Here is a 27591-nt window from a genome sequence, read left to right as displayed (position 1 = left end):
TGCTCCACATAATTCCCTAAATCCCTTCTCTGTGCTGTCACTTCCAGGAAAACCTTACCCTGGCCTTATCCTGTCTCCCTGAACTTACATATGCTGATTGTGACTTCATTTATGGCCCCAGATGTTTTATTCCTTTAAGACTGTCTGTCACTTCATTGGTCTTCCAGGACTTGGTAAATAAGCTGTCAGTTCCCTTGTGAATTTGTCATTAATGCAGAGGACAGTGGAGAGAGTATTGAGCTAGCTCAAGTACTGAAATAATCTGACCACAGAGGCACAGCAGCATGTTTCAGACTTGCATTTGAAAAACAGATGGTTTTGCCTTCAAAAGATAATGCAAGGAAGAATGACTGTAATTGCCAGTGAAATGTAAACTCATCACCTCTGTAAACTGATCTGACTTCCAACCCTACAAGATTATTCCTTTCTAAGTACACTTCCTGCTGCTTTTCTCCAATGTGATTTTAAATTATTCAAGTAAACTACTTTCAGCTTCCCCTTATTTTCTTAGCAAACATATTCAAATTGCTAATAAATAACACAAGTGCATTAAAGATTTTTTTTTTAAATTATTTTCCTTTTACAAGGTGATGGCTACTACATGGCAGTTCCAGGCTTTGTGGGGCACAAGAACGATATGGGGCGTTTAAAACTTCTCCTCACTGACCTCAAACCAAAGAGCAGCTACTGCCTGATTTTCAGTTATCGGCTTGCTGGTGAGAAAGTGGGAAAGCTCCGAGTGTTCCTGGCAAACAAAAAAACTGCTCCTGTCTGGGAAGAGAACAAAGGAAAAGATGAAAAGTGGAGAACTGGAAAAATAGAGATATTTCAGGGGGCTGAAACAACCAATAGTGTAAGTATAACACCATTTATTAGCCAATTACCATAACCAACATGCTGGTTTGATTTCCTAATTCTCAAGTGTTCCACTGAATGTTTTATAGGCATCACCAGCCAAAAGGCTTATCTGAAATGGGAAACAGGAGCCCACATTTTAGGGGGCATTAAAGTTATCACCTGATTGTAATTTCAGAACTGAATCACCCCAGTTAGAATACTGATGCCAGTAATTCTGTCATTTTGTGAAAATACTGCACCACATCATAAATTAACACAAGTAATCAAAATCTGCCCTTAATATCACACACAACAGAAGCCTACATACATGCCTAGAAAAACGAAATTTTTTCCTTTCATAGACCAGGTTGCTCTCAAGCCACACTAAACCAGACCATTCTAGCAAAAGGAGACATCATGTATAATCAAAGGGAGCCCATCACCACAGGAGCAGGGAGTACCAACAGGGAACACTGTGCCCTGATGTATGCCAGAAACTGCCTCAGTCAGGACTTCAGCCAGTTTCTCCTCGAAATTCTGAGGCCTGCTTTCCATTTGTGTGATGGAACATTTTCAGTGCTGGGTAAAGGCTTCTACTGTATAATTGAATACAGTGAACATAAAGGAAATGCAAGCCCTTTTCAAGGTCCTTTGCACAGCTGGAATGATGTAGAAAAGCCCTTAAAAAATGAAAATCAGAATATAAAATAAAAAACCCAGACATCCTATTCATAAAAACAACCCCCTTCTTTATATCTAGTATACATACTATACTCAATACATACAAGAGTGTGTAAATATATATATAATATGCACACAAAACCTGAGGATCCAAATAGATCAAAAATGAACAGTTGTAATGTCTTGAATAAATGAAATGCATGAACATCACATGCTGTGATAAAACTACATTATTATAAGAGGATTTCACTCAATTTGCATTTTTTTACAATAAAAGTAAATCTTCTTATTAAAGTAATCCATCTGGTATTGTAAATCTATGCAGAGGATTTTAATCTAGTTCAAATAATGCACAAAAGCTTTAAAAATGGCAAAGATTCAAGTAATTAAGTCCTGTGTTGTAATAAAATATTCTTCATTTATAGCATTATAACTAATTAGGAGTTGCTAAACGGTTGAATAAACTACATTTTCACCCTTAATACATATCTTTTCTTATGACAGGTCACTTTTGAATCAGAACGTGGGAAGGGTAAAACTGGAGAAATTGGAGTGGACAATGTTATACTAATTTCTGGTCCATGCCCAGAAGATACCTGATAATGGACATTTAAGTATACCAGATTTAATCCTATTTTTCACACTTTATTAGTAGTGCATTTTTGTATTCTTTTTTTAATTAAAAAAAACCAAAACAAACCTATAAAATTGTGCCTTGAATCTAACGCAACAATGCAAACAGAAAAACTGATGTGCAAGATGCAGATTACACTTTTTTGTGAGTTCTTCTAATTTTAATACATGCATTGAGTGTAATACTACTGTATTTTATAATTCAAGGTCAGGGTTTCTGAAGTATTATTTGTAAAGCTTTTTTACAATTCTACACGCTTTTTTTTTCTTCAAAATCTTCTTGAGGCTATTCATTACTCTTCTGTTTCATTTCATCTACTCCAAAAGAACATAAAGCAGTGTTTAAGAGAATGCTACTACTTCTGGTGACATAATTAACTTCTTAGTGGGTATGTTGTTCTAAAAATCAGTATGCATCACCCTGTGTGCAGTAAGACAATCACACACAGAGCCAAGGTGTTTGTTTATTTACGTACTTGTGCAAAGATGAATGCTAGGTAAATCCACAACGTCAGGACAACAAGCAGAAATGATGACCACTATTTGTATGTTGTTAATCTGATGTATTCCACTTATCTAGTATATATTCAGTGTTTAATACTCCACTATTGCTGACTTGTGCTGAGCTGGCTTCTTATCTTGGGCAGCCTGGTGGCCTCGAGTGTTTACTATTGTATTATTGCTGAGCTGTGCTGAGCTGGCTTTGTTTTTTTCTTATCTTGGGCATCCTGCAGTAGCACACCCTTCCTCCCAAATTTTGTTACCCCTCTGAGTCTGGACGAGTTTGTTTGAAAGGATCTTTCTTTTCCTGTGACACAGAAATGTGTCACAGGAAAAGTTGCAGAAGTTGCTGCAGTAGTGACCAGTGGGTCCTACAGATCCTGCAGGCTGCTTACACCAATTCACAGTGATCTTTGAAGCATGTCAAGCCCTAAACTTTAATAAAGTAATTCTATTGACAAATAATTTATATTAGGCATGAGGTAAATATTCAATCTATTGAACAACTAGGAAGAAAGTGAAGACCTTCATTTCCTTTCTGATGGAGCTAAGAAAGTTGTAAGTGGATTCATGTCTTTGAGGAATATTTTCATTACCAATAAAATATGTAAAATACCTTGATTGTCATCAATGTCTTTGAGTCACACAAATCAGTGATAAGAAATGATCTCTTTATAGTTTATAAACATTTAATGTTCACCATTAACAGATGATGTTACCAACTGGCACAGAAATATAAGAGCAAAAAGAATGACCCATTATTAATGTTTAAGAAGCTTCACATTATGTACTGAACAAAAGGCTCCTGCTGGATTGCAGGCCTACTTTACCCCATTAGAGGTGAGAAAGAATGATTTTCATTGTCCAGGAGACAGTATGACCTCGTGGCCACATACTAAGTCTCCTCTTACAAAACTGAAAAAAATAATCTTTGTTGTGAGTTCCTTCATGACCCTTTAAACATCAACAAAAAGGGTGGGGATTATCCATCATCCCCAGGAGCAGGAAGGTGAGCAGAACTTTCTCCCACAGAGCAGGAGCTGCCACCCACTGCCATGCTTGTCCATGCTCACAAGTGCATGTCAATGTACACATGCACATTTGAGGGATCAGAATCCAGGTTACATCTTTTCTGAAAGGAAGTCAAATGACAATGCTGTGAAAGATAAGAACATTATTTCTGTCTTGTGATCTCTGTGGAATGTTCCCAATGGTCTGGATTCTAAGAGAACAGAGAAGCCCATGGAAAAGCCCTGGTTCAGGCAATGTTCAGTTAAATACGTGTGCACACATTTTCCTCTTGCTTATTTCTGTATATCCCCTTCCAGGCTGGCTGCTCACTGTTTATTATTAGTGACGCTCTTATTTTAGTTTTTGTATGAAGAAGGGCACATACAAAATGACTGAATAGAATTTTGTGCTCCAACACTGAAGAATTTTGAAGAATTCAGCCTTTATGAACCTAAGGTTTTTAACAAAAACACGACACCAGTTCAAATACCTTCAATTACACACATGAAGCAAGGAATGCTTGAGAGATTTCTTGTTGAAATACAGTATTTTTGTGCTGTGCACACAGGTGAGGAAAGGGTAGGCAGAAGTGAAATATCTGGAAAGTTTACAATGGCTATGCAACCAGGAAATGCAGATTTTTTGTGAGAACTGGTTTGTGTTACAAAACAAATGCTCTGGGAAGTGTACACGGACTTCAGCTTTGACATGGGAATCTGTTTCCTGGTGTCTTTGGAGTTGCTGTGGAAATTGCAGAAAAAGGACTTGGGAAAAGCAAACTCTTTATTTTAAGAGCAAAGACTCTGGTAGCTTCAAAATAAGGGCAAAGTTCCTTCAATATCAAATTGAATGCTGATTGTGATTATGTCAGGATGCCTGAATATCCTGGTCACGCTGAAGCAGAAAAGTGAAACAAATATTTTTCTGGATTCATTCCTGTCTGACTGAAGTTGAACTATTCTTTCTGAAGATCAAAAAAATAAAAGTTCAATTTTACTGAAGTAAAATGTGTATCTAGCTTCAAACAGCAATAACTTATGCAGCACCTATATAAAATACTAAGAAGCCTAAGAATCATTACAGTCTTGAGTGCTGCAGTGTTTGAAGGGCAAATGATGGATATATGTGGAGCAACTGAGTCCACCTAAAAAAGTGCATCTGGGCATTTCTTGCATGGGCAGTTATTGGGCATAGAAAGATAAATACTGTCTGTGAAAGGCATAGTATCTGAAGAGTATTTGCTCAGTACACGAACAACAGAGAGTAAACATAATGAATATGGAGCTAATATTTATTTGTTGTTGGTTGAATTTTAGCCCACCGTGAATTATCACTGGGACCAGTACTTTAGTGGTAGAATTCCATCCAAAACTCAAGTCAAAAAGATTTTGTATTTCATGGAAGGAATGAGTAAAAAAATTATTTGTACAGATCAGAACCACCTAACTGCAATAACTGCCGTAAGGCTTTCTGTGGTGGTAGATGCAGAAGTGGTTTCCCATTTGTTTGCAATGGATTATCATTCACAAGATAGCTTGCATCATAGCATAATTCTAGCATAATAAGATCTGAATAGAAAAACTGAAACCTTTTTTTGTTGTGAATAAATTCAAAGATAGCTTCTACAGAAGCAACAAAATAAATCCATTCTGTACAGACAGTCATGTAAACCACATCAGTGCATCAGCAAATTAACTGGTACTGTTTGCAACATTCATCCTGAAGATGGAACTGCTAAGGGCAAAACCTACATGTTTCTCCTTCAGATGAAAACAGCAAAAGGTCATATTATACCTATAGTCATTAATGCCTCAAAATGTTCCTGGCAGTTTTCCATTACTGTGAAATCCATTATCTGCTTGATTATTTTAGACAGCAAGAAAACTGCCCTGGGAGTATTTGAGCAAGTTAAAGTTATGCTGTAATCAAGTGGCTTGAACTTTGATAACATCATTTGTAACTCTCAAGTCTGATAACACACTTTAGAGACTACCCTGCCTGCAAGTTAATGAAAAAAAAGAGCTTCTAGCAAATTGCCCAAATCTATACTTCATCCTTCAAAAGCTACTCAACAGATGTGATCACTTAATCTTAAATGTTGTAACAAAAGGTTTGAATCACTTTTCTTCAGCTGCCAAAAGAACTAACAGAGGCATTTCATTTTGACCACAGTGAATACATGGAAATGCTGAGGCATGTTCCCAAAAGATGGTTATCTTTTAACCTGCAGTTGAAAGGAACTTAAAACATTTTCCAGCTATTAGATGTTATTTTATATATTCAAAAATTATTCCAAAATGCAATTTTTCAGGATCAAAAAGATCAAGATAATTAAGAGAGGTTTTCAATAACTGCTGCTCGTATTTATTTCATAATTGGTATATTGTTAATGACAGATTCGTACAACTGCATGTACTGGAGGTATTATAACTCATGACAACATATTAATGAAAAGGTAAATAGCAATAAAGCGTGATTAATTTACTTGGTCATATGTGCAACTGTTACATTAAAGCTCATCACAGCGAAAGATTTTTAATAGAAAAGAATTTCTAATTTTAACAGTTACTAACCTTTCAAATACCTGACTTTAAAGTTTGATTTCAACAAAATTAGACATACAGTCTCTTGGACCCTCCCCAGTTCTTCAGGAAGGGTATATTATACAACTGTTGAGAAAACTGATTATTAATTTTTTATTTGGGAAATACTAAGCTGGGCAATATTTAGCCTTCTGTGATTCAGTGGTTTGGGTTTTGGTTTTTTTTTTTTTTTTTTTTTTTTTGTAGCCTGATACTCTGAAAACCTCTAAATTTCTCAATATTTCTGTATTACCTCATACCAATTTCTATTTCAGATATACTCCTGAGCAGAAACTTCTCTTTCAACAGATTTGAGAAATCATTTAAAAAGTGATCCTTTGAGGTCCGCAGATAAAATCTAACTTCAATCACACAATTCAGAGTGTTTGATTAATCCAATTAACTAAAATGAAAGGGAAATATTTCAAAGTTAATCATTATGTAAAATAATACAATATATGATAAACAATTAGTGTATTTAATTCTGATAGAAATAAGGTCTGAAATAGCATATCACTAGACATGCTTTAAAACAGCATTTAATTCTTTTGTTTCATATGCTTCCTTTTACTTCCATGAAAAGATGGTGCTTCTCCAACACCTAGGATGGTTTGCAGGAGCACTAAATAGCTCCTCAGATATGTTCTGACAGGGCCCAAGCTCCAGCTCTCCCTCAAATGATTCCCATGAAGAGCTTGGGAGTCAAAATGCTCCAAGAATCACTCCCTGGAGGCATTTCACGTGCAGAAGTGCCACTTTTTTGTTGTGCAGAGGAGGGGACGTGTTTATTTTTCTGCTGTTTGCTCTTTAGAAAGACAGTAGCAAAGTTAGCAGCTCATCCAGGCACTTGAAATCTTTGTCCAGAGCAGATCACCCTGCTCCACTGCTTTCTGCTGCTGTACAGTGTTTAACTTTGATGCCCAAAATCTGCTTGCTGAACTGGACACCGCTGGGGAGCACTCAGTAAATCTGACTTAGGTGGATAAAGCAATCAGCCAGAGTCTGGTTTTGATTTCAGGTTGATGGCAGTTTAATGTTAAATCCCTATGGTTTGATTCACTACAGGTTATTACAGTTATTGTAATCTCTGTGCTTTGACTCACCGCAGTATTATATTTTCTTGCTATATTTGATATCTTAATTCATGGTATTTTTGTGTACTGCACAAGGATTTGTCTTCCGACTTGAAAAATGACTCAATTTACAATTATACAATACCATAAAAAACCAAAAGTCATAAGCAGGATAAAATGGTACAAAATAATGATAAAAACTTCTATAAATACATCCCATAAAGTAATCAGAAACAATATATTTGAAAATCACCCAGAAAAAAACTATCCTCCCCTCAAGCACGAATTTTATTCTAAACTAAGTAATGTTAACAGCTGATTTTAACAATGCTAGAACAGATATTGTAAGAATACTCAAGAAAGGCACATGCTCACTTACAGTGAGTTAATCATTAGCATCACCTTCCTGCCCAGGATGTAAATATAAGGGAGTCCTAATTTTCTTTGTCTTGTTTGAAATTGCCAGGATTTTAAAATAGTCACCTCTTTGTAGAGGCAAGGGGGCACTTGTAGACTGGCTCAAGTATCTGCACTATTGAAAATGCTTGTGAAGGTGGTGAATAGCAAGATAATGTTTGCCTTTATGGTTCAAGCGAGTTAAATTGAAAAGTGGCTGCAAAGAATCTTGTGATACTGAGTAACTGTGCAAGCAAATGGGATATAAAAATAAACTGTGGGTCACCACAAGTAATGGAATTAGAAAAAATAATCAATCTACTTTACATCGATATCGTCAGCGCCTCCAAATTAGCTAATACCTCTAAGGAAAATTATCTGAGAGTGAGTGCATTCTTTTCTGGAAACTCACTTGCACTGGAAAAGATCCAATATATTTTTCTCATATTTCCAGTACTAGCATTGCAGTCCACCAAGTTGTGTAGTGCTGGAACACAGGACCACTTTGTAGTTGATCTACTTGCTGGTTCCTTCAGATGTAACTATTTCAAGAGCACTGTGTATATAAACAACCCCAGAGCTGCCACAACAAATTCATATTTGGCTCATCAACACCAGACTGGTTCACAGCCTATACACAGGAGAAAAGGAGACACAGAGAGAGCTGCTTATCTCAATTTCCCTCAAATGAAGTATTCTTCAGTGCTTAACTAAGCAAGTTACTCAGATGGCTTCATAAGACTCCACTGACTCTGGCAGAATTTCTTCATAATCCTCCTGGCAATTCAATTTCAGGTCTTCCAGGGGCTATGATACTCCCACCATGTACTGGAACTCCTGCCAGGAGGAAGAGCAGGAAACACATGGGAAATATCTCTCATCAACGTACCCAATTAACTTTATGTGCATCATCCCCATAATCCTAAATTCAGCACATTCCAGTGTTACAGAAAATGCACAGGAATCTCAAGCCATGGAAATAAACAGCATGAGGAGCATTACTGCTTAAACTCATCCACTGCTCAGTGCTGGAGGCTTTATCTCATCACACAGAAGCTGCATCAGTTCAACACCAGCCTAAGGAAATCCAGGGCCTCATCCACCTCTCTCAGAACTGAATCAGAGCCTGAAAATGTGAAAGTCACTCTTGAAATGAACAGCCACCCAAGAAGTCACTCTTTGCATGTATCAACAAACTTTAAATGCTGTGACTGAAAGTGCTCTCATGAAATGAAATCTGAGTCCCAAAGTATGGCCCAATTCTTGGATTTTCAGAGTCTATGAATATGGCATTTATATAGGATTCACTTCTGCATATCATTAAGGATAGATGGAGATGACTGTTCAAAACACTGTGGTGTTTTTAATTTAATTTAACTTCATTATAATGCTTTGCTTCATGGTTCATATTATGGTTTTTGGGTTTTTTTCCTCACTTGCTGGTAGAAGGTAGGGAGCCTTTTCAAGAACAGAATTGCATTTCTAAATTTTGGCTTTTTTTCTGGGAACTCTAAATCAATATAAATTGAGACTAATTGATAGGATAATCTTTAATCAAAGAAACCTTAAACTGAAGAAAGCTCTTCATGAAGAATTACAGTGGTGGACCACAAAATGAATGTCATAGATCCTATTATGACATTAAGATAGAACACCATTTAAAAAATAAAAATATTAAAAAATATTTTTATGAATAAATAATATCCATGCATTTGGTTTTGTCAGAGTTTTTTTCTTTAAAAGAAACAATTGTTTTAGGAAAAAAAAAATAATTACAGATGCTTATTTGAAGCATATACTATTCTCTACAGAAACCTTATGATGGACCAACATTTTTCCAAATAGTTCTGTGGATTCTCAGTACTTTCCAGCTGGCAGAATATCTCCATCTGTTGAACAGAAGCCTATGTTTCTAGAAATGCAGATACTTATCACAACCAATCCTGAAGTTTCAAGGAACTTATCACTGCTACAGTAGCACTGATATTATCCTGGAAAACCACACGAAGACATACCCATATATCAATACACATGTGTACATATATGTATAAATTTACTGAGTGTATAATATTAATAATTGAGAAAGCATTATTGCATCTGTTCTATAAATGGGAAACTGGAATAATGATCCCTTACTCATTAGATCAAAGACAATTTAATGGAGATGCCCAAACAGTCCTTTGAGTGAGAAACCAGTCTCCAGGAGGGCCATCCTCAGTTTTGATCCCATCTCAAAGGAGGGCTAATCACAAGGAAAAAGCCAGGCTTGTTTTTGCCTTCCTGCCAAGGGAGCTCTCTGCCTCTGTAGTAGGCAAGACACTTTCAGCGAGGACATAAGGAATCCAATATGTACTGTTCTCATAATCACACAGGTACAGAAAGATTTAAAAAAACTGGCATTTAAAGCCTTGGAGCCCCAAACTGAAATGAAACTGAAAACTCCTGGATACTGCAACGAGAGCTGCTGCTGAATTCCTGATGTATGTAGGCTGCAGAAATACTTCAAAATATGTAACACAGGCCACTGGACGACATGCCACATTTGAACCTGGAAGGTTCTGATTCTGTTCTGCTAGTATATTACTGTGCCATTTCTGGACACTCATGCCTCAAATTCTTGATGTCTTTTTTCATAAAGTCTTTGGCATGGTTTTGTCCCACATTTTTTTGCTGTGTGAGACAAAAAGACAAGGCAAAAAGGAAGCCTGATTTCAACTGTGGCATTCAGCTACTCATTGTATCACATGTTCAATCAGTCATGAATTCATGAGTCTGGCACAAACACACTGTGAGTGAAGAATTGAACAGCATTAGCAATCACTGTATAATGCAACCACTGCAGCACTAGCAAGGAAAGGTTTGAGATCACTCAGTGATGAGCGCTGATAAACTGGTTCACTACGATAATTTAATAAATTATTTATCTAGGTTTTTTACACCCTATACAACAATGCAAGGCTTTTTTTCCCTGTGTTAGTAATGGTGATGTTCATTATGTCAAAATAAGGAAAAAGAGGTCTGCAGTACATTATATTCTTGCCAAAACATATTTGGTGCCTTCGAGTAGGTAAAATCAGATTACTGACAGCAGAGGGCAACACAGACCTCATTAGTGAATAAAACCACAAACATGTATCAAAAAATCATCTCAGCATTTTACTGTATCAGAGTATAAACCCCAGCATCATCTATAGATTTGCTGTAGAGCCAAAATTCTGGAAGTAGTAATCTCCTAAAAAATAATTTTGAACACCTCTGTGAAATACATGAAAGGGAAAATACATGTAAAAGAGGAAAGCACTACAACAAAGGCAATGATAAATACCTTTACTTTTACTAAACTACATTTACTTTTAGACGTTTACTGCATAACCAGACATGTCCAACAGACTTCATCATATCAAAAAGCTGTAACCTTGTGAAATTTTATATTTATTTTCTTTAACTCTGTGTATACCAATAGCTCCATTTAGTATCCAAAAGATTAGTTGGTTATACCAAAAGTAACACAGTACTATATTGAAAACAGGAAGTTTTTAGGTCTGATACTCATTTACCTTGTGTGTCACACTGCCTTTCCAAGCCATGTTTGCTTGAGAAGGACCATATCACGACTGAAGTTAAAGTTTAAAATCACATGAATGTCACTTATTTTTCATTCATCTTAGGGCTGAGAGGAGCATGGTGGAGCTCCCCCAGCCATGCAGACAGATACCAAAGGAAGGCCATGCCCTGCACAGAGGCCACAGGGCAGCATCATGGTGTCCCTTTCGCCCCACAGCCACATCATGTGTCAGATCCATGCCCAAAATAGCCGGCAGCCTCCGTGGAAACTGTGCCCTCACACCTGAGGCTGCATGGGACAGTAAGTAATTTCCACAGCTGCTGCCCTCCCGGGAGTGTTTTCACCCTGTGGCAGCCCCGGGAACAGCACAGGAGCCCTCAGGGAATACACATCCCACAGCAGAATCCCAGGATCAGTTTGCTTGGAAAAGACCTCCGAGATCAGCAAGTCCAAGCCCTGAACCAGCACCACCACCCTGTCAGCCAGACCATGGCACTGAGGGCCACATCCAGACTTTCCTGAACACCTCTGGGGACAGTGACTGCCGCCTGCCTGGGCAGTCCATTCCAGTATCTAGTCACTCTTTCTGTGAAGAAATTCTTCCGGATGTCCAACTAAGCCTCTCCTGGCACAGCTTGAGGTGATGAGGTGATATCCTCTCCTCGTGTCATTAGCTGGTGGAAGAAGAGGCCGACCCCACAGCTGGCTACAATCTTCTGTCAGGTGGTTATAGACAGTGGTAAGGTCAACCCCAAGTCTCTTTTTCTCTCGGCTCAACAACCCCCGTTCCCTCGGCCGCTTCCCATCGGACATACGCTCCCAACCCTTCTCCGGACACGCTCCAGCACCTCAGTGCCCTCCCCGGAGTGAGGAGCCCAGAAGAGGGCACGGTAGTCGAGGCGGCCTCAGCGGTGCCGAGTACAGGGGAAGAATCGCTTCCCTAGTCCTGCTGGCCGCACTGGTACAACGGTACGTGGTACCGGTACTCCTGGTACAACGGGACGTGGTTTCTCTTTCCCGACACAGCCCGCGCCCGCAGCGGCGCTGCCCGAGCCCGCTGTCCGCCGGCGCCCCGGCAGCGGCAGGAGCAGCGCGCAGCCGCCCGGGCCGCAGGCGCGCGGAGATGGCGGCGCAGCAGGAAGCGGGCGGGCGGCGCCATGTCGGGCCCCGCTGCGGAGGTGAGGGCGCCGGCCCGGCTGCCGGGGTACGGGGCGTGCGGGAACAGCGCTGTGTGTTTCGCCGGGAGCAGCAGGAGTGCGGCTTCCCCGCCTCGGTAGTGCCCGGGGAGCCGCCGTCTTTGCCTTGGCGGTGAGGTCAGGGGAAAGTCGCAGGAGGCACGAACGGCCCAGGTGCTCCGCAGCCCTGGTTTGCCCTTCAGCGCGGTGCAAGCCCCGGCTGGCCCTCGGCACCGAGGGGAACGGGAAACAGCGGGAACAGCGCCCTGGGACGAGAGGGTTTGGTAGGTAGGGCTGTGCTTGCTTTTCCTCCTGCCCCGGCTGTGCGGGGCAGCGTTTCGCCCCTGAGCAGGACAGCAGTGGGCCAGAATTAAGCTAGACGGGTACGGGGATGTGTAGCAGGAACGGGTGAGGAGCCAGGGGAGGTTTAGATCGGACATTAGGAAGAATTTCTTCACCAGCGTGATTAGATGGAATGGACTGCCCAGGGAGGCGGTGGAGTCACTGGTCCTGGAGATGTTTGAGGACGTGGCGCTCAGTGCCATGGTCTGGTTGACAGGTGATGTTCAGTCATAGGTTGGACTTGATGATCTCAGATAATTTCCAACCTAATTATTTTTGTAATTTTGTGAAGTTTTAATGAAGAATTTGGAGAAAACCCCACAGAGTTAGCGTGCCCCTGGCATTCTGGATCACATTTAGAGCATGTGCGGCCCACCTGTTTCCTGGGAAGCAAACGCGGGCAGAATTGCCGGCTGATCTCCCCAGGTTTCCGGGCAGAATTGCAGGCTGATCTCCCCAGGTTTCGTGGGCTGCTGACTGAGATGGAGGTTCCAGTGGGGATTCTCAGCCACTGGTGGCATGAGCCTGACCCCAAACCTCGGCCAGACAAGCTGTCACCTGTGGCTGGCTTCAGCGCCAAGGGAATGTGAGCCGCTTCCAAATGCGCACGGCTGGGCTGCTACTCCCAGCTGGCGTAACTTCCCTTCTGATTTATATCGAAAGTGGATGTAATTCCACTCACAGAAGAGGCTGACCTTGGATTGGAAGCTGCAGGATGGATATCTGTAATGGTGCTATTATGGGAATTCTTTATGTATTTTTTATATTGGTCTCCATGCAGCATTGATGTCTTGAAATAAGACATATACTGGCATAAATATAGAAAGGAGTTAGAGTTCATGCTTTTAAATGTAGTATTATTTTAATAGTTAAATATATAAAAATCTATTTCATTTCAAGTGTGTTTCACCCTTTGCTTGAACCAGTACATCATGGGTCTTCGATCAGGACTCTAAAATATTAAGAAACTATGTACTTTCACTTTTAAGTGTTCATCTTTTAGCATAAAGAATGTCAGCAGACACTAATAATATTTTACAAATACCATTTGTTTAAATCATACTCTTTATCCATTCAGGATGGATGGCCTTTTCAGGAGCATATGTACTCTGCTGCATACAAAGGATTTATTTTTAAAGGAAAGAAGTTTTATAATTTTTCAGTGGAAAACCTGTAAAACAACAACAAAGTGATATTTAATCTAAGTATGGCCCCAGCAATGGAATGACAAATAGAAATCGTGTAGAGCCAAGACTTAACTAAAAAAAAATAATGTTAAAGCAATGAAAAGATGGTGTTCATCTGACAAATGATGAAAAGCTTGCAGAAGTTCATAAAGCATGTTTTTATTACTTACATGTTCCATTTTTATATGAATTTGTCAGCACAATTTTCCATAAAAAGACATTGCAAAGTAAACATTTACCTTTGCTTGTAGTGTGCTAGAATTTAATTCCTTCCTAGCTGTATATGATTAAGAATAATCTTTAAAGCTATTTTGTCAAGGAAATGTGTTCAAGAGAAAGCATTGCTTATTTCTCTCCAAAATTATTTATATTTTCATTCTGAAGCATTAACAAATGTGCTTTGTTAGCAAATATGTCTTAAGTACATTTTTACTTACTTATTTAGTCTTCTCTCTTTAAGACAGTCTGTTTTGTTGGACTTCTGTGCCCCAGTGCAGAGCTCAGTGGAAGAAGGAAGTGTGATCCACCTCAGGAAAGCTTTGTTTAGGTTAAGGTTGTCCACGTTTCAAATAGGTACATCTGCAAAAGGATATAAACAATATTTATGGAAACTAAAAACTAGATGGAAGAAAGTTTAATGAGATCTCTCACTTAAAAGCCAGTGTTATACCTGGAGTTCACAACATGTTCTTCTTTTCTGTAGGTTTAAAAAGTACTAATTCTCCTTGGGTAAATGAACAAGAAATTTAAGATGAAGTTACAAAATAGCGGAAGAAAGCTGTAAAGCCAAGAATGAACATGAAAGGTAACGTCTTTATAGGGAAACAGGGAAAGAATTTTCAGTCTTTGTAGTTATAATAGAACATGTGAAAGTCTGATTTTTTTTTCAAGTACTGGCTGCTGGAGCCATGTTGTGCATAACACTGCAACCTTTCCTTTTTAAAAAAGGTGTAAACTCCCAATCATTTTGACTGCAGTGGAAAGATGGGAAGACTAGAGGCTTACAACTTCAAAAGAAATGCTGAACAGTTCCCATTTTGTTACTTCTAAGAGCATCATAGTGTATAAACCAATCTCAGTGTGCTAGGAATTTTGAATTATGATATCTCAGTCTTTGGGAGACAATGTTGCAAATGCTTCTTGTGCACAGACATCGAGTAGAGGGAGCAGAGCAGCTGAGTGATGCAATCCCAGTGGTGTTGAAAGAGCACCAAAACATACAATGAGCTGAAACTGTTCCCTGTCTAAGGCAATACAGTTAAAGTATGTTGAAGAAACTGGCTTCTACTTGGAGGTGCCACAGCCTTCCTGAAATTTTTTGGCTACTTTGCTGTCTGAAGTGATTGGAAATATGAATATGAACATTTGCATCCATCCAGATGAACAGTTAGGAGACTAAACTATATTGCATAAAAACAGTTATTTAATAAACAACTACACAAATCCACTTAGATCATATTTCTATTGCCAGGTATGTTTCTTGAGTGAGGGAGAATGTTTATAATAGCCTCTTGCTGTGGGAAATTAGTGAAACATTGTTCATGTTGTCTTTCAGATGTAACAATTCTTTTTTATTCTAAAATCTGTTACTGTTGAAGAAACATGAATGTTAGGAAATGAAGCAGTAATTTCACAAAGTGCAAAAAACTCTTTTTCACAGTGAAGTTTTGGTTCAGTACTGAGACAGGTGTTAAAGGATTGATATTAGCATTTTCTGCTTGGCTCAGCTTAAGTTTTGCTCTTTATCATAAAGATGTGTTGGGAAAATGCCAGATGTATTTCTAACAAGCTTGGATTTTTATGCAGGTGATAAGCTGTACTCTAGCTTGCAGGAGACTCTGTTAATATATAATCACTAAAGTTACTCTATGGTTTGTTGAAAACTGTGTTTGTTGAAAAGCTGCACCAAAAGCCTGAATCTCATGATAAACTTTACTGTAGCATCATTGGCATGTCTCAGTCATCTGCTGAAGTTCCATTCAACACACTTCTTTTGCTATGTATTGTCACTTGAGGCCAAAATGGAAGTTCATGTTTAGAAAATGTGCCTGTGTGTCAAAAGCCTGACTTTTGACCTGCTTGAAGGCCCAGCTAGTACCTCAAGTAGTGGAAAGTGGCTGAGAGAAAGAGGATTCCTCTGCCAGCTCTAACAAGGCTTTGTCATGAAAATTTGAAAAACCAGGGAGCTCCATGGAACATTTCTGTGACCTTGTGCCCAAACTAAGAAATGGATTTTAGAATAAAGTTAGTTAATATTGAAAAATAATCTGGTTGTACCTTAGAGAAATCCTACAAGTGTTTCTTTATGTGAAATGGTACAAATTTTAAAGCAAGTAGACACCCACTTTATTTATACATAATTGCCAATAAAAAACTGTCGATGACAAATCTCTCAGAACTATATATACATTTTATTATTGCCCCCTGAGTCATAATGTATTAGAATGTATTGTGAGTCTGTGTATCTGTCCAGTTGTGGAAGAGGTTAGCTAATATCTCCAGTTGTAACCTGTAACTTGTTAAAAGTAATTTTCATAATTTTTTTTAACTTCATAAAATTATTTTATTAACAAGGTCAACAATATCAGTAAAAATAAAGATTTCCTATCAGTAGAATAATGCATTACTTGTAATATTTTCAGTGTTTCAAGTAGTTAGCTACTTCATTCAGTAGAAAAATCCACATGGTTAAGGAAGACAGGATATAGGAAAAGCTAGAATATCTTCCAGTATGAATGAGTTTAACTGTAAATGAAATTAATAAAAGGAGTCCTTAGCAAGGTAATGTCTGCTGGGATGTGCATCCTCTCTAACATCAGCAGAGCATCCTAGAACTCAAAACAGCTGTAGCTGTTCAATTTGTAAAGTATTTTCTCATCTTGTTTTTGCCATGGAACAAGTCAGGGTTTAATTTATCTGGTGTAGCTGTAATATATTGAACCTTTTCATGAGCTCTGGCTTACATACTGGTGTCAAACAAAGCCAGTGGCTAAGCAGTCTGGCAAGGACAACAGCCTCTCCTATCTCATTAAATCCATGCATGTTTGATCTTTTTAGAAAAAATGTGCTGACAGCTCTGTATTGGGATTGATCCCTGAGGCTTGAGAATTTCATTACATGCTCTATTGATTGTTTAATCTTTTTTTTAAAGAATATATGAATTCAAATTTAATTAAATATTGAGGGGTCTAGAAGAAGCAACTCCAAATAAGGATTAAAAATTGGCCTTGTAAAAGAGGATATTCTGTGCATCTTCACATGAATGTGATACACTCTACCATCTCTCCTCTTCAAACTTACTAATATGGGAGGAAAACTGTGGGAGAATGATTTCACTGGGAGAAACACAGGGTGGAGACAGTATAGCTCCAGATTAGTTAAGAGTGCTGTAGTTCAAGCACTCTGATGTAAAAGATCCAGAACAAAGCTACTTCTCCATATTAGTGCTGTGTACTCCAGTGCTTCTGGGTCTGTGAGTGAGAGGTGACTCTTGGTCACTGAGATGTCAGTGATCATGGACAACTGGAAATGATACTGTTGTATTGCCTCAGTTCTCATTGTATTCACTTAGCTTTATTCATGTGGCTATTCTTTGAAGATGAACTTCTGTCTAGTTCTGAATGTGTTAGGTGTGGGAGGCAGTCCTGTGGAGAAGTAGGAGGAGCTCTGATTTTTACTGAGATGAAATAAAAGCTCCAGTAAATGATTTCTTGGTGACATCATTGATACCTGTTTTCCCACTGTAGATAGGATGAAGAAATGTTTTTGGGGTTGGAGGCTGGCTGAGAGAATTCTCTGATTTCTGCTTAGGCTCTTGAATTTAAAATAGCATTTGGTAATTTTCATTGTTTATCTGGGATTTAGGTTGCCCAAAGCTGATGTTTCCAGGCCTATGCTAGGCACCATCTCTGCTGTAGCATTAACATTTTTAACACAATGTTTGCAGAACATTTATTCCCTTGTGTCATTGTTTAACCCCAAACCCCACAGAGCCTCTCACTCACAGCCCCAGCAGTGGGACTGGGGAGAGAATTGGAAAGGTAAAAAACCGAAAACTCCTGGGTTGAGATAAACACAGTTTAATAGGAAAAGTAAAAGCTGCACGCATAAGCAAAGCAAAACCAAAAATTCATTCACTACTTCCCATGGGCAGGCAGGTGTTCAGGCATCTCCAGAAGAGCCTACCATGTTCACAGAGACTTGGGAAGACAAACTCCATCACTCCAAATGTCCCTTCTTTCCTTCTTCTTCCTCCCACTTTATATACTGAGCATGATGTCAGATGGTCTGGAATATCCTTTGGTCAGTTGGGGTCACCTGTCCCAGCTGTGTGTCCTCCAGATCTCCCATGCACCCCCAACTTCCTCACCATCATAGCAGCAGGAAAGGCAGAAAAGGCCTTGGCCCTGTGTAAGCCCTGCTCAGCAATAATAAAAACAGCTCCATATTATCGGCCTGTGTTCAGCACAAATCCAGAACACAGCCTCATATGAGCCACTGTGAAGGATTAACTCTACCCCAACTGAAACCAGGACACACTGTTAGGAGTACTTGAATTCTGATCCTTGTCTGGGCTGTGGTCTGGATTTTTTTTCCAATTACATAGAATTTCTTGGAGAAAAGCTCACCTGCATAGGAGGTTGAGATGAGGGAGAAAAGGACAGGTGTTCACCCTTTGAAGATTTTCATACACTTTTGCTTGGATGCATTCTGAGTTTTTCTTGGTTTTTCAGGGTTAAGACAAAATGGACTATGGCTTTGTACAAGATAAGGTGTAAAGCAAAGTCAAAGCATTTATCCCAAATGCTTTTGGACAGGGCAGTGTTTTTCCCGGGGACTGAATTTGCACTTAACAGTGTTGTCACTATAGTGCAAGAGTTCTATTATCATTATATTGCAAAGGTTCCACATTGCTAGAGTTTCATATCTCCTTGATGTTTCTTGTAGGCAGGTCCTCTAGGCGCTGACTCGTCCTTGCAGTAGCCAGCTGACTCCAGTTCCCCTCAACCAACCAATCCACTCTTTTATAACACTCTTCTTATTGGCTACTGGTGTGGCCTGTTAACATCAGGCCTGCTCCTAATCTTTAGTAATTGGTTCAGCTGCAACTCTTTAAGGGATAAGATTACATTCTATACCACCTTCATTTACCCATACTATATCCCCCTACATAACAGCAAGTGTCTCAGGCTGGGTTGGTTTTTTTTTGTTTGTTTGCTGGTTTTCTCTTACTTAGTCATTTTACTGTTTAAAAATGTTCTGATTCAACTTGTTATTATTACAGGATGGCCATATTTTAAACCTGAGGTAGCCTGATGTTTATTTTTTTTTTTGGAAGCAAACTGGCTTACAAGGTTTTTATTGATTGTCATAATTTATTCTTGTACACACAAGTGACTCATTATACCGTGCAGTCAGAGTGAGAGCTTGTAATGATTTGGCAAGAAAGTGCCTCATCAGCACAGCATTACCAAGTCTCATTGTAAATACGAGCCTTGTAACCTTCAGTTTAGCTTGGAATTCAAACTGATGTTCTCATGCATATTTGGAAAGTCACGGCGGTTAGGTGAAGTCCCTGCTGACTGGAAAAAGAGAAATGTGTCTTCCATTTTTAAAAAGGAGAGAAAGAAAGATCCAGGGAACTACAGACTGGTGAGGCTCACCTCTGTGCCTAGAAGAGCCTCGTGGAAGATGTGCTAAGGCACATAAGAGACAGGAGGGTAATTCAAGGTAGCCAGCATGGCTTTACTAATGGTGAGTCATGCCTGACCGAGCTGGTGGCGTTCTATGATAGAGTGACAGCAAGGGTTGACAAGGGAAGACTGACCAGTGTCATCTATCTAGACTTCTGTAAAGCCTTTATTATAGTCCCTCGTGACATCCTTGTCTCCAGATTGGAGAGACATGGGTTTTATGGATGGACTCATTCATATTCAGCGGATGTGGAGTTGCTGGATGGATGCAGCCAGGGAGTTGTGGTCAGTGGCTCTATGTCCAGGTAGAGGCTGGTGGTGAGTGGTGTCCCTCAGGACTCTCATGGGACTGGCACCCTTTAATATTTTCATCAGTGACATGAGCAGTGGGATCGGTGCACCCTCAGAAGTTTGCAGATGACACCACAGCAGCTCAGGATGCCATCCAGGGGGCCCTGGACAAACTTGAGGAGTTGGGCCCGTGAGCACCTCCTGAGGTTCAACAAGGCTGAGTGCAAGGTGCTGCACCTGAGTCAGGGCAATCCCAGACATGAGCACAGACTGGGAGAAGTCACTGAGAGCAGCCCTGCAGAGAAGGGCTTGGGGGTTCCTGTGGATGAAGAGCTGGACATGAGCCAGCAGTGTGTGCTTGCAGCCCAGAAGGCCCATGGCACCCTGGGCTGCATCCAAAGCAGCCCAGCCAGCAGGTCAAGGGAGGGAATTCTCCCCCACTATGAGACCCCACTAGGAGTGGTGCATCCAGCTGTAGGGTCCAGCACCAGAAAAACATGGACTTGTTAGAGCAGGTCCAAAGGAGGACCACAGAGATGCTCAGAGAGCTGAAGCACCTCTCCTATGAAGACAGGCTGAGAGAGCTGGACTTGGTCGGCCTGGAGAAGAGGAGGCTTTGGGGAGGCTTTACTGTGGCCTTCCAGTACCTTAGGGTGTTTATAAAAAGGAGGGAGAGGGACTTTTTATATGGGTAGATAGTGCCAGATGATCCATTTCAATCAATGGATTTAGATTGAAAGAGGGCAGATTTATATTAAATGTTTGGAAGAAATTCTTTTTGCACAGGGTGGTGAGGCACTAGAACATGTTGCCCAGGGAAGTTGTGGCTGCCACATCCTTGGGAGTATTCAGGGCCAGGTTAGATGGGTCTCTGGGCAACCAAGTCTAGTAAATGGCATCCCTGCCCATTGCAGGGGGGTTGGAACTAGGTGTTCTTTAAGGTCCCCTCCAGCCCAAACCATTCTGTGATTCTGTCACTGCTAAAGCTGAAATGCTCTGTGCAGTTGTGGGAGGGTTGAGGATGTTTGTTTTCTACTGCGCAAAATTGTGACACTATCATTTGTTCCTTCTTTTTCTTACAGCTCCACCTTAACAAAGATGCATGATTCATTTCGTAACTTAGGAAAAACCTAGTCTTTCTCAGATTTCTTGTCTCTTAGAATTAGGAACACAGCTGAACTGTGGAACAGTGCTGACTGAGCTTGATTCAGTTAATTTTATAAATATTTGCTCAGCAGCATTTGTCAAATTGCATTAAATCAGGTAGAAAAGCGGTCAAATTCCAAATTTAAAAAAAATCAAAGCCACAGTGTACAGACAATAACTGGATAAGGGATATACTCTTTCCCTCCTGTCTGTATCCCAGCATCTATGCACTCTACATGGTTTGTTTGCCAAAATTAGGCAAATATGTACCTTAAAAATGTGAAGTCTCCTAAAGTTCATAGCATAATTATTTTATCTTTTTTCTTCGCAGGCTGGAGTCTCTCATGCACATTTTGAAAGATTCCATGAGTTTGCTATGTCACAGCTCCCTCAAGTGGTAGAATAATTTTCCATTTGGAATTGCAACTTGATTTCTGTGACACACTTGCATTCTTTTCAAAAGGTTTTGGGGCTTCTCCCAACTTTCTGTTCTATCTGATTTATAACAGAAACATCAGAGTTCAAAGAACAGGAGTCTGAGCAGGGAAGAACTCAGGCTTGCTATACTTGGGTTCCCAGTGAGCTTTGTCTAGAAAATACACTGCAGTATTACTATGGCATCAATAATTTCAAGTTTCTCCCTCTTGGTACTCTGGAGACAGGGAACTGTTCTTGCTTTATCTTGGCTCTCCTACATCACAAAGCTCTTCTTTCTGTTCACAGCCTCTGTGTTCCTGTAGCAGAACAGATGAGTGGATGCACTGACATTCTTTTTAGTATGATGATGCAGAGGGCTCAACTTAAGTACATGAAAACTGCATCCTGTTTCTCTGAGTTTGAAACTTCTTGAGTAATAAATTGGTTTCTGAAATCGCCATTATTGAGCTTTTGAAGGACTTCAAAACATAAGACAAGTGTTTAAATACAGCTTAAGGGAGTGCTCAGAACATTTACTATGGAGGATGGGTTGGTTCTGTTCCTATAGAAAAAAAATGAAGTCTTATCCTCTCTTCTGTGGAACTCTGAGGTCCTACCTAAAGTTTGAACTTGTTTCGGTCATGTTAGCTGGTGGTGGTCATAGAAATAACAGTGTATAAATTACCCGGCTCTATCTCTTGTCCTTTCCCTACCCCTGTTCTCAGGAGTTTTCATCATGGAAACAATGATGCTGCAAGTAACCAACTTTTGACTTCTTCCCATAGGAATGTGTGTAGCTGGCCTTGTCTCTGTCAGGCAGAGGAGTTTTTCTGGAGTAGAATCAGGACGGATGCAATTTCAGACAAAACACAGATTTTGTGCATAAACTTAGAAGAATAACTGTGGAAAAGAAGAACACAATACTTAGAACATACCATTCATTTCTGCATTCTACTTTTAATTCTCCTTTTCAGTAAGAAGAATACTGTTAGGAATATAAAATTATTTTTTGCATGCAAATTTGCAATAACAATGCACTGAACATTTTTTCATCAAAGGGCTTAATGAAAAGGAATCAAAAGGAAATACTATTGAAACCATGAGATTCTGCATTTTGAAGATCCCCTTTGATTTTCCTTTATGCGTGAGAATATATGAGAGCATGCTTTAATAATGCTACAGCTGCAAGAAAATATAGAGGGATCTGTCTTTAACCTTTGAGAATTTTCAAAATTTGTAGATGTCAGTGTTTTGAAACACTGCAGGTGTCATTGTTTTTGAGCTGCCCCATCTTGATAATCCATCTGTAATATGATGCCAGTGCTCGTATTAGCTAGCACTGTGAGGGGAAGGGCAGCAGTGGAACCTCAGGTAAAAGTCATGACTCCGACTTGCTTCTCTGAGAGCTGTAAGGAGAAACTTCTGAAAGAGATGATCTCTTGTATAGCAAGTGAAAAGTTGAGGGTCGTGTAGGAGCCAGAATGGTGTTTTTAAGAAAAAGGTGGGAAACCCAGTGATATATACAAATAAAATAGTGTAAAATAGCAAAAAATGAAAAGAAGACCTTGTGTGAATATACAGAAGGTGAATTAATGTTATAACTGCAGAAAGGGTGATGATCTTTTTGTTTGTTTCCAGGTTTAAAAATGTCTGATCTGAAAGATATTGTACACAGAATCCATTGTATTGAAACACTGCTGTCTGAGAACAATTTGCAAGATATTGAGGATCATCTTAAAGAACTTGCAGATGTTGATATGACTGTAGAATATCTTCAGGGGACAGAAGTTACCAAGGCTGTATATAGAATACTCAAGAGCTGCCCTTCAGGAGAGCTGAAAAAGAAAGCAAAGCAGTTATTGTCCAGGTGGAAAACACTTTACAAGAATAACTGTGCTCAGTCAATGCAAGTTAAAAAGTCAGTTTCTGTGTATGTGAAAGAAGAAATTGAGCATCTCAGTGTAGTTCCTAGAGAGCAGTTGCTGTCTGAAGGACCATGTCAGCAGGAGGCATTAGATGGTACTAGTTCCAACACTTTGGTCCCATCACAAACTGTTAAAAATTTGGTACATAACAATGCAGAAGGCAGTATTAATCAGCATTCTTCTTTTGAGGAACAACACACTGTTCATGAAGATTCTAAATCTGTTCTTAGTGAAGCCAGTCTGCAGCAGGATCTGATGAGAGCTCTGAGGTGTAAATGTGTGGATCTTCTTTACAAAGCTTTGATTGGTTCTGCCAAAGATGAAGAAGAAACTGTTAAATGGCTAGAGTTAGCTAAAGAAATTGAAGAACATATTTTTGCTCTTCATGCTAAAAATGATAAAAAGTATAAAAATTGCATCAGAAGTAAAATCTCTAACCTTAAGAACCCTAAAAGTTGCCACTTAAAGCATAACCTTTTTTCAGGAACTTTGAGCCCGAAGGCTTTTGCTGAGATGACAGTGATGGAAATGGCCAGTGATGAACTGAAACAGCTCAGGGCTCTGTACACAAAATCATCTGTTCAGGAACATCAGCTTCCACAAGTGATTAATGGCACACAGACAAACAAAATAAAGTGCAGACGCTGTGAAAAATTTGATTGCACTGTCACTATGATTGCCAGAGGAACTCTCTTCCTTCCAGCTTGGGTGCGAAACACAAATCCAGATGAACAAATGTTGACGTACGTTATTTGTAATGGATGTGGAGAACAGTGGTACCACAGCAGATGGATTTGTTTGTAATGCTGTCCCTCTGTAATAAAGGGCTTGGAAACGTGTATGACAACTTACCTCTGTTGAAACTCTGTCATTTTAAATTCTGTGCTGATACTGTGTGGGTGCTGGCACTAAAAACTGCAAAATCAGTTTTAAAAACCTGCTAATGTATTTTTAAAGATGGCTTGGATGGATTGCACATGTTTTTAAGTAATGTAAATATGTAAAGAAATAAAGGGTAAAAGGCAAAAAATGGTTACACTGTATCTGAGTGGCATGTTTGCTATTAAATCCATTAAAATTATACCAAGTGCTGAGTTTTTTCCTGAAGGGACGGGATACTTGGACATTTTTTTTTAACTTCAGGACAGTTCTTTCACGGAACATAAGTTTCATTTACAATAAACAAACTGTTTCCAAAACTGCAGTTCACATACTTATGTGCATTGCAGAATGTTCAGCATGGATTCACTCCTTAATTAAATAACTTTTTGCAAGTAAGTGTTCAATTATTAAGTTGATTTGAGAGGTGATTTCTGAAAGGGAAAAAACAAGCTAAAAGTAGAGCATTAAAGGGGGTAGAAAGCAGCTAGCAAATGAAAGCAAGAATGAGATTCTGCTTTAGTGTTTTTAGCTATTAGAAGGAAAACAGGACTTGTGACAGTCTATCAGTATGCAGGCTGGATTTACAATGTAAAATGGTGTGTCCTGCTACTGCAAAGAAATTAATGCAGGATCAGACAATTATTTCAGAAAATGATGTAAATATATTATTGGATGTATGTTTATTTAATAAATAAAATTAATAGCAGTGGATATCCTCTCTGGAACTGGAACATCTGTCCTGAACTGAGAAAATTAATGTTTCTATATGGGACCCATTACCCACAACCAGTGAATAGAAGAAAATCCAATAACAAGTTTTTATACATATTTTTGTTCCAGAGTCAACAGGATGCTCACTCATCGTTCACTAGATGTATTTATTTTAAAAAAAATCTCACTAAAGTAAATGACCTGTATCTTTTACAAATGCACAACAGGCATTTAGCACTTCAAGGTTAAAATGTATCAGCAGAGCAGAGAAACCTGCTGAGTATTTGCTGGAGGAATTGAGGACAGTTCTGCACCCATCAGACTGTGGCACAGCTGAGGCTTGCCAGCTCCTCTGGGCTGAGCTGCATGACCTCTCAGAGAAAGGAGTTGGGGGCATAGATGAGAAATCAGGTATTGGTGAACTAAATGCCAGCCAGGACTGAAAGACAGGCCTTTATCTGTATATGGGGAAATTTATGTGTAACCTGGCGTTGCAAAGAGACACCTGAAGTATTCTACTGAAAAAAAGAAGAAAAATCTTTCTCTTCTGCGAAGGGTTAAAAATTACCTTTCAGCAGCATTAGTTAGTTTTTTTTAACATGTAAAAATGTGGTTTTGGGGAATTGAACTGATGTAAAATGCACATTAAAACTTTAGGCCAGACCCCCAGTGTTCAGCTGTGCAACCAAGGAGTCACTATGTGGCCTTCCTTCCCAGTCCTTACTTGTGTGCTGGAATTGATGCTTATGAGTAGTCCTGCTTAAGTGGCAGTACTTTTGTGTAAAGTATTATTTTTGCCTTTCAGTGAAACTACAGGAAAGCAAACACTCCTGTGTTAGTGGATCACAGCAAGCACAGGATTGTGTGCAGTCATTTTGAAGGTCATGGTCCTGTTGAGGAGAGCTTTATGCCAGCATTGTGCTGTGTCAGAACACCGTGTAGCAGAAGACTTTATTTTAGCTCTGAATAATTTATAAATAATTTCTGCCTGCAGTTGGTTTTGAAGCCATTCCAGTAATGTACAGCTCATCCAAGTTTTATCTTGGCAAAGGGAAATGTTACAAGGCAGGGAGGGTCTGTCTGACAATGTATTTCAAGGGTAAAATTTGTATCTGTAACACTGACTACATTTGTGACATAATATGTAACATAATTTTCTTTTGAACTGCCCACCACTAAATGTGTAACTGTGCAGGCTTAAAATATTTGGCTGGCTAAGATTATATGCTATATTGTATTCTTTGTTGCAAAATATCTTTAGAAAGCCAACTTACAACTACATAGTGTGTACAACATCGGGAGGGTGTAGATCACTGGAGTACAGGAAGTAGAGTCCAGAAACAAAAGAAAAGCTTTGAAAAATGAGATTCTTTTATATTGTTGAAGTATTTTTTTTTCATTTTTATTCCGGGTATTTTATTCCGGGTGAGAAAAAGATCTCTGAACATTTTTAAGCAGAGACCATTATTATGGTATGATGTTTAGCATGTCTGTGCTGCTACTCCTACAAGGAGTGTGTCTGTAGAGGTGATCCCCACAAACATGGGACAAATATATGCTGAACAAGGCTAAAGTCTGTGTTTGTCTCCATGGGGTTTTCCAGAAATGCTGTAAATTCAGCTCCTTGAATCCTGTGATTTAACAGCAGCAATAAGGTCTTTAACATAAATTGCTCTCAAAGATCAAGCAGCCTGTAGCTGCAGAACTTGTGATACATATCTTAAGAAGATGAGAGTTGAATTAACAATGAATTTCACACCATATTCAATGTAAAAACAAAGACACTATTCTATATCTGAAGTGTTCTATTAGTTGTAGTCAATGCCGCTCCCTTAACACCAGTAACAAAACTCCTTCTGGTTGCTGGAGATCCCCTGCCAGATCCACTTCCATCTGTTCTGTTGAGTGCCTTTTCTCTCTCTGTCATATCCCTCTTACTGTTCACTTTTTAGGGAGGAACTTAGCTGCCATTTGTTGTTTATAACTCTTTCTTCTTTTCAAAACCAAAAGGAAATTTTTGCTCTTTATTTTTTATTTAAAGTGTATTTCTTTCCAAATGCTGTGCTATCTACATTTGCTACTAAGGCAAAGAACTGCAGCTCTTAAAAAAAAAAAAAAACAGCTCTTTTTTTTTGTGCCAAGAAGGAAAGTTAGCTGGTAACAGGCTGTGGTTAAGGAGCAAATATTACAGTCCTTCAGGGAATCTTCAGAGTGTAATAGTCCAATTCACTGACTGCCTGGAAGATAAGGAAAGAAACAAGAACACTTTGATAATTTCTTGGATTGCTTGGGAGTTGGCTTGCTGCATTCTGGTATTAAGAGAGCCATAAATGACTTCATATCCCCTTATTTTGTACTGTTGTAATTCAGCCAAGAAGTGACAAAGTAGTGTTTTACTGAGGCCATGTCATCACTTGCCAGGATGGGACATAGTCTCCTTGCCAGCTACAGATAGTAAAAAGTATTATTCACAAGCTCTTATTATAAGTGAGCTTTGCTGATACAGAACTTCCTCCTACTCACAGAAAGTTGCCCTTTATTTG

At 39.3% G+C, this 27591-nt stretch overlaps 2 protein-coding genes across 4 annotated transcripts in view; both read left to right on the top strand.

The window, feature by feature from the left end:
- Positions 1 to 3269, top strand: part of EGFL6 (EGF like domain multiple 6) — a 31063-nt gene extending 27794 nt beyond the window's left edge. For both annotated transcript variants that reach the window (XM_030958053.1, XM_030958044.1), the window contains 2 exons: positions 588 to 853; positions 2023 to 3269. In XM_030958053.1, coding sequence (XP_030813913.1) covers positions 588 to 853; positions 2023 to 2118 — 362 coding nt within the window. In that variant the 3' untranslated portion in view covers positions 2119 to 3269. The remainder of the gene's footprint in view (positions 1 to 587; positions 854 to 2022) is intronic.
- A 9100-nt stretch (positions 3270 to 12369) lies between these two features.
- TCEANC (transcription elongation factor A N-terminal and central domain containing) lies at positions 12370 to 24536 on the top strand. 2 transcript variants are annotated; one of them, XM_030943078.1, is made up of 3 exons: positions 12390 to 12457; positions 14687 to 14788; positions 23169 to 24536. In XM_030943078.1, the coding sequence occupies exons 2-3, from the start codon at positions 14776 to 14778 to the stop codon at positions 24257 to 24259; spliced, it is 1104 nt and encodes a 367-aa protein (XP_030798938.1). In that variant the 5' UTR covers positions 12390 to 12457; positions 14687 to 14775; the 3' UTR covers positions 24260 to 24536. The 2 variants fall into 2 exon arrangements, with proteins under 2 accessions (XP_030827749.1, XP_030798938.1); XM_030971889.1 differs by lacking the exon at positions 14687 to 14788 and having other exon boundaries at positions 12370 to 12457.
- The last annotated feature ends 3055 nt before the right edge of the window (positions 24537 to 27591 follow it).

The sequence above is a fragment of the Camarhynchus parvulus genome, chromosome 1 (assembly GCF_901933205.1).
Source record: "Camarhynchus parvulus chromosome 1, STF_HiC, whole genome shotgun sequence".
NCBI classification, from domain to species: domain Eukaryota; kingdom Metazoa; phylum Chordata; class Aves; order Passeriformes; family Thraupidae; genus Camarhynchus; species Camarhynchus parvulus.
The sequence above is the reverse complement of the archived record's forward strand: the minus strand, read 5'-3'. Positions and strand labels throughout refer to the sequence as shown.

Bases quoted from the DNA above. Each gene is read 5' to 3' on its own strand.
- TCEANC (XM_030971889.1), top strand. From the start codon at position 12,403: ATGGCGGCGCAGCAGGAAGCGGGCGGGCGGCGCCATGTCGGGCCCCGC. The intron at 12,458-23,168 runs GTGAGGGCGCCG...GTTTGTTTCCAG, and splicing joins TGTCGGGCCCCGCTGCGGAG to GTTTAAAAATGTCTGATCTG.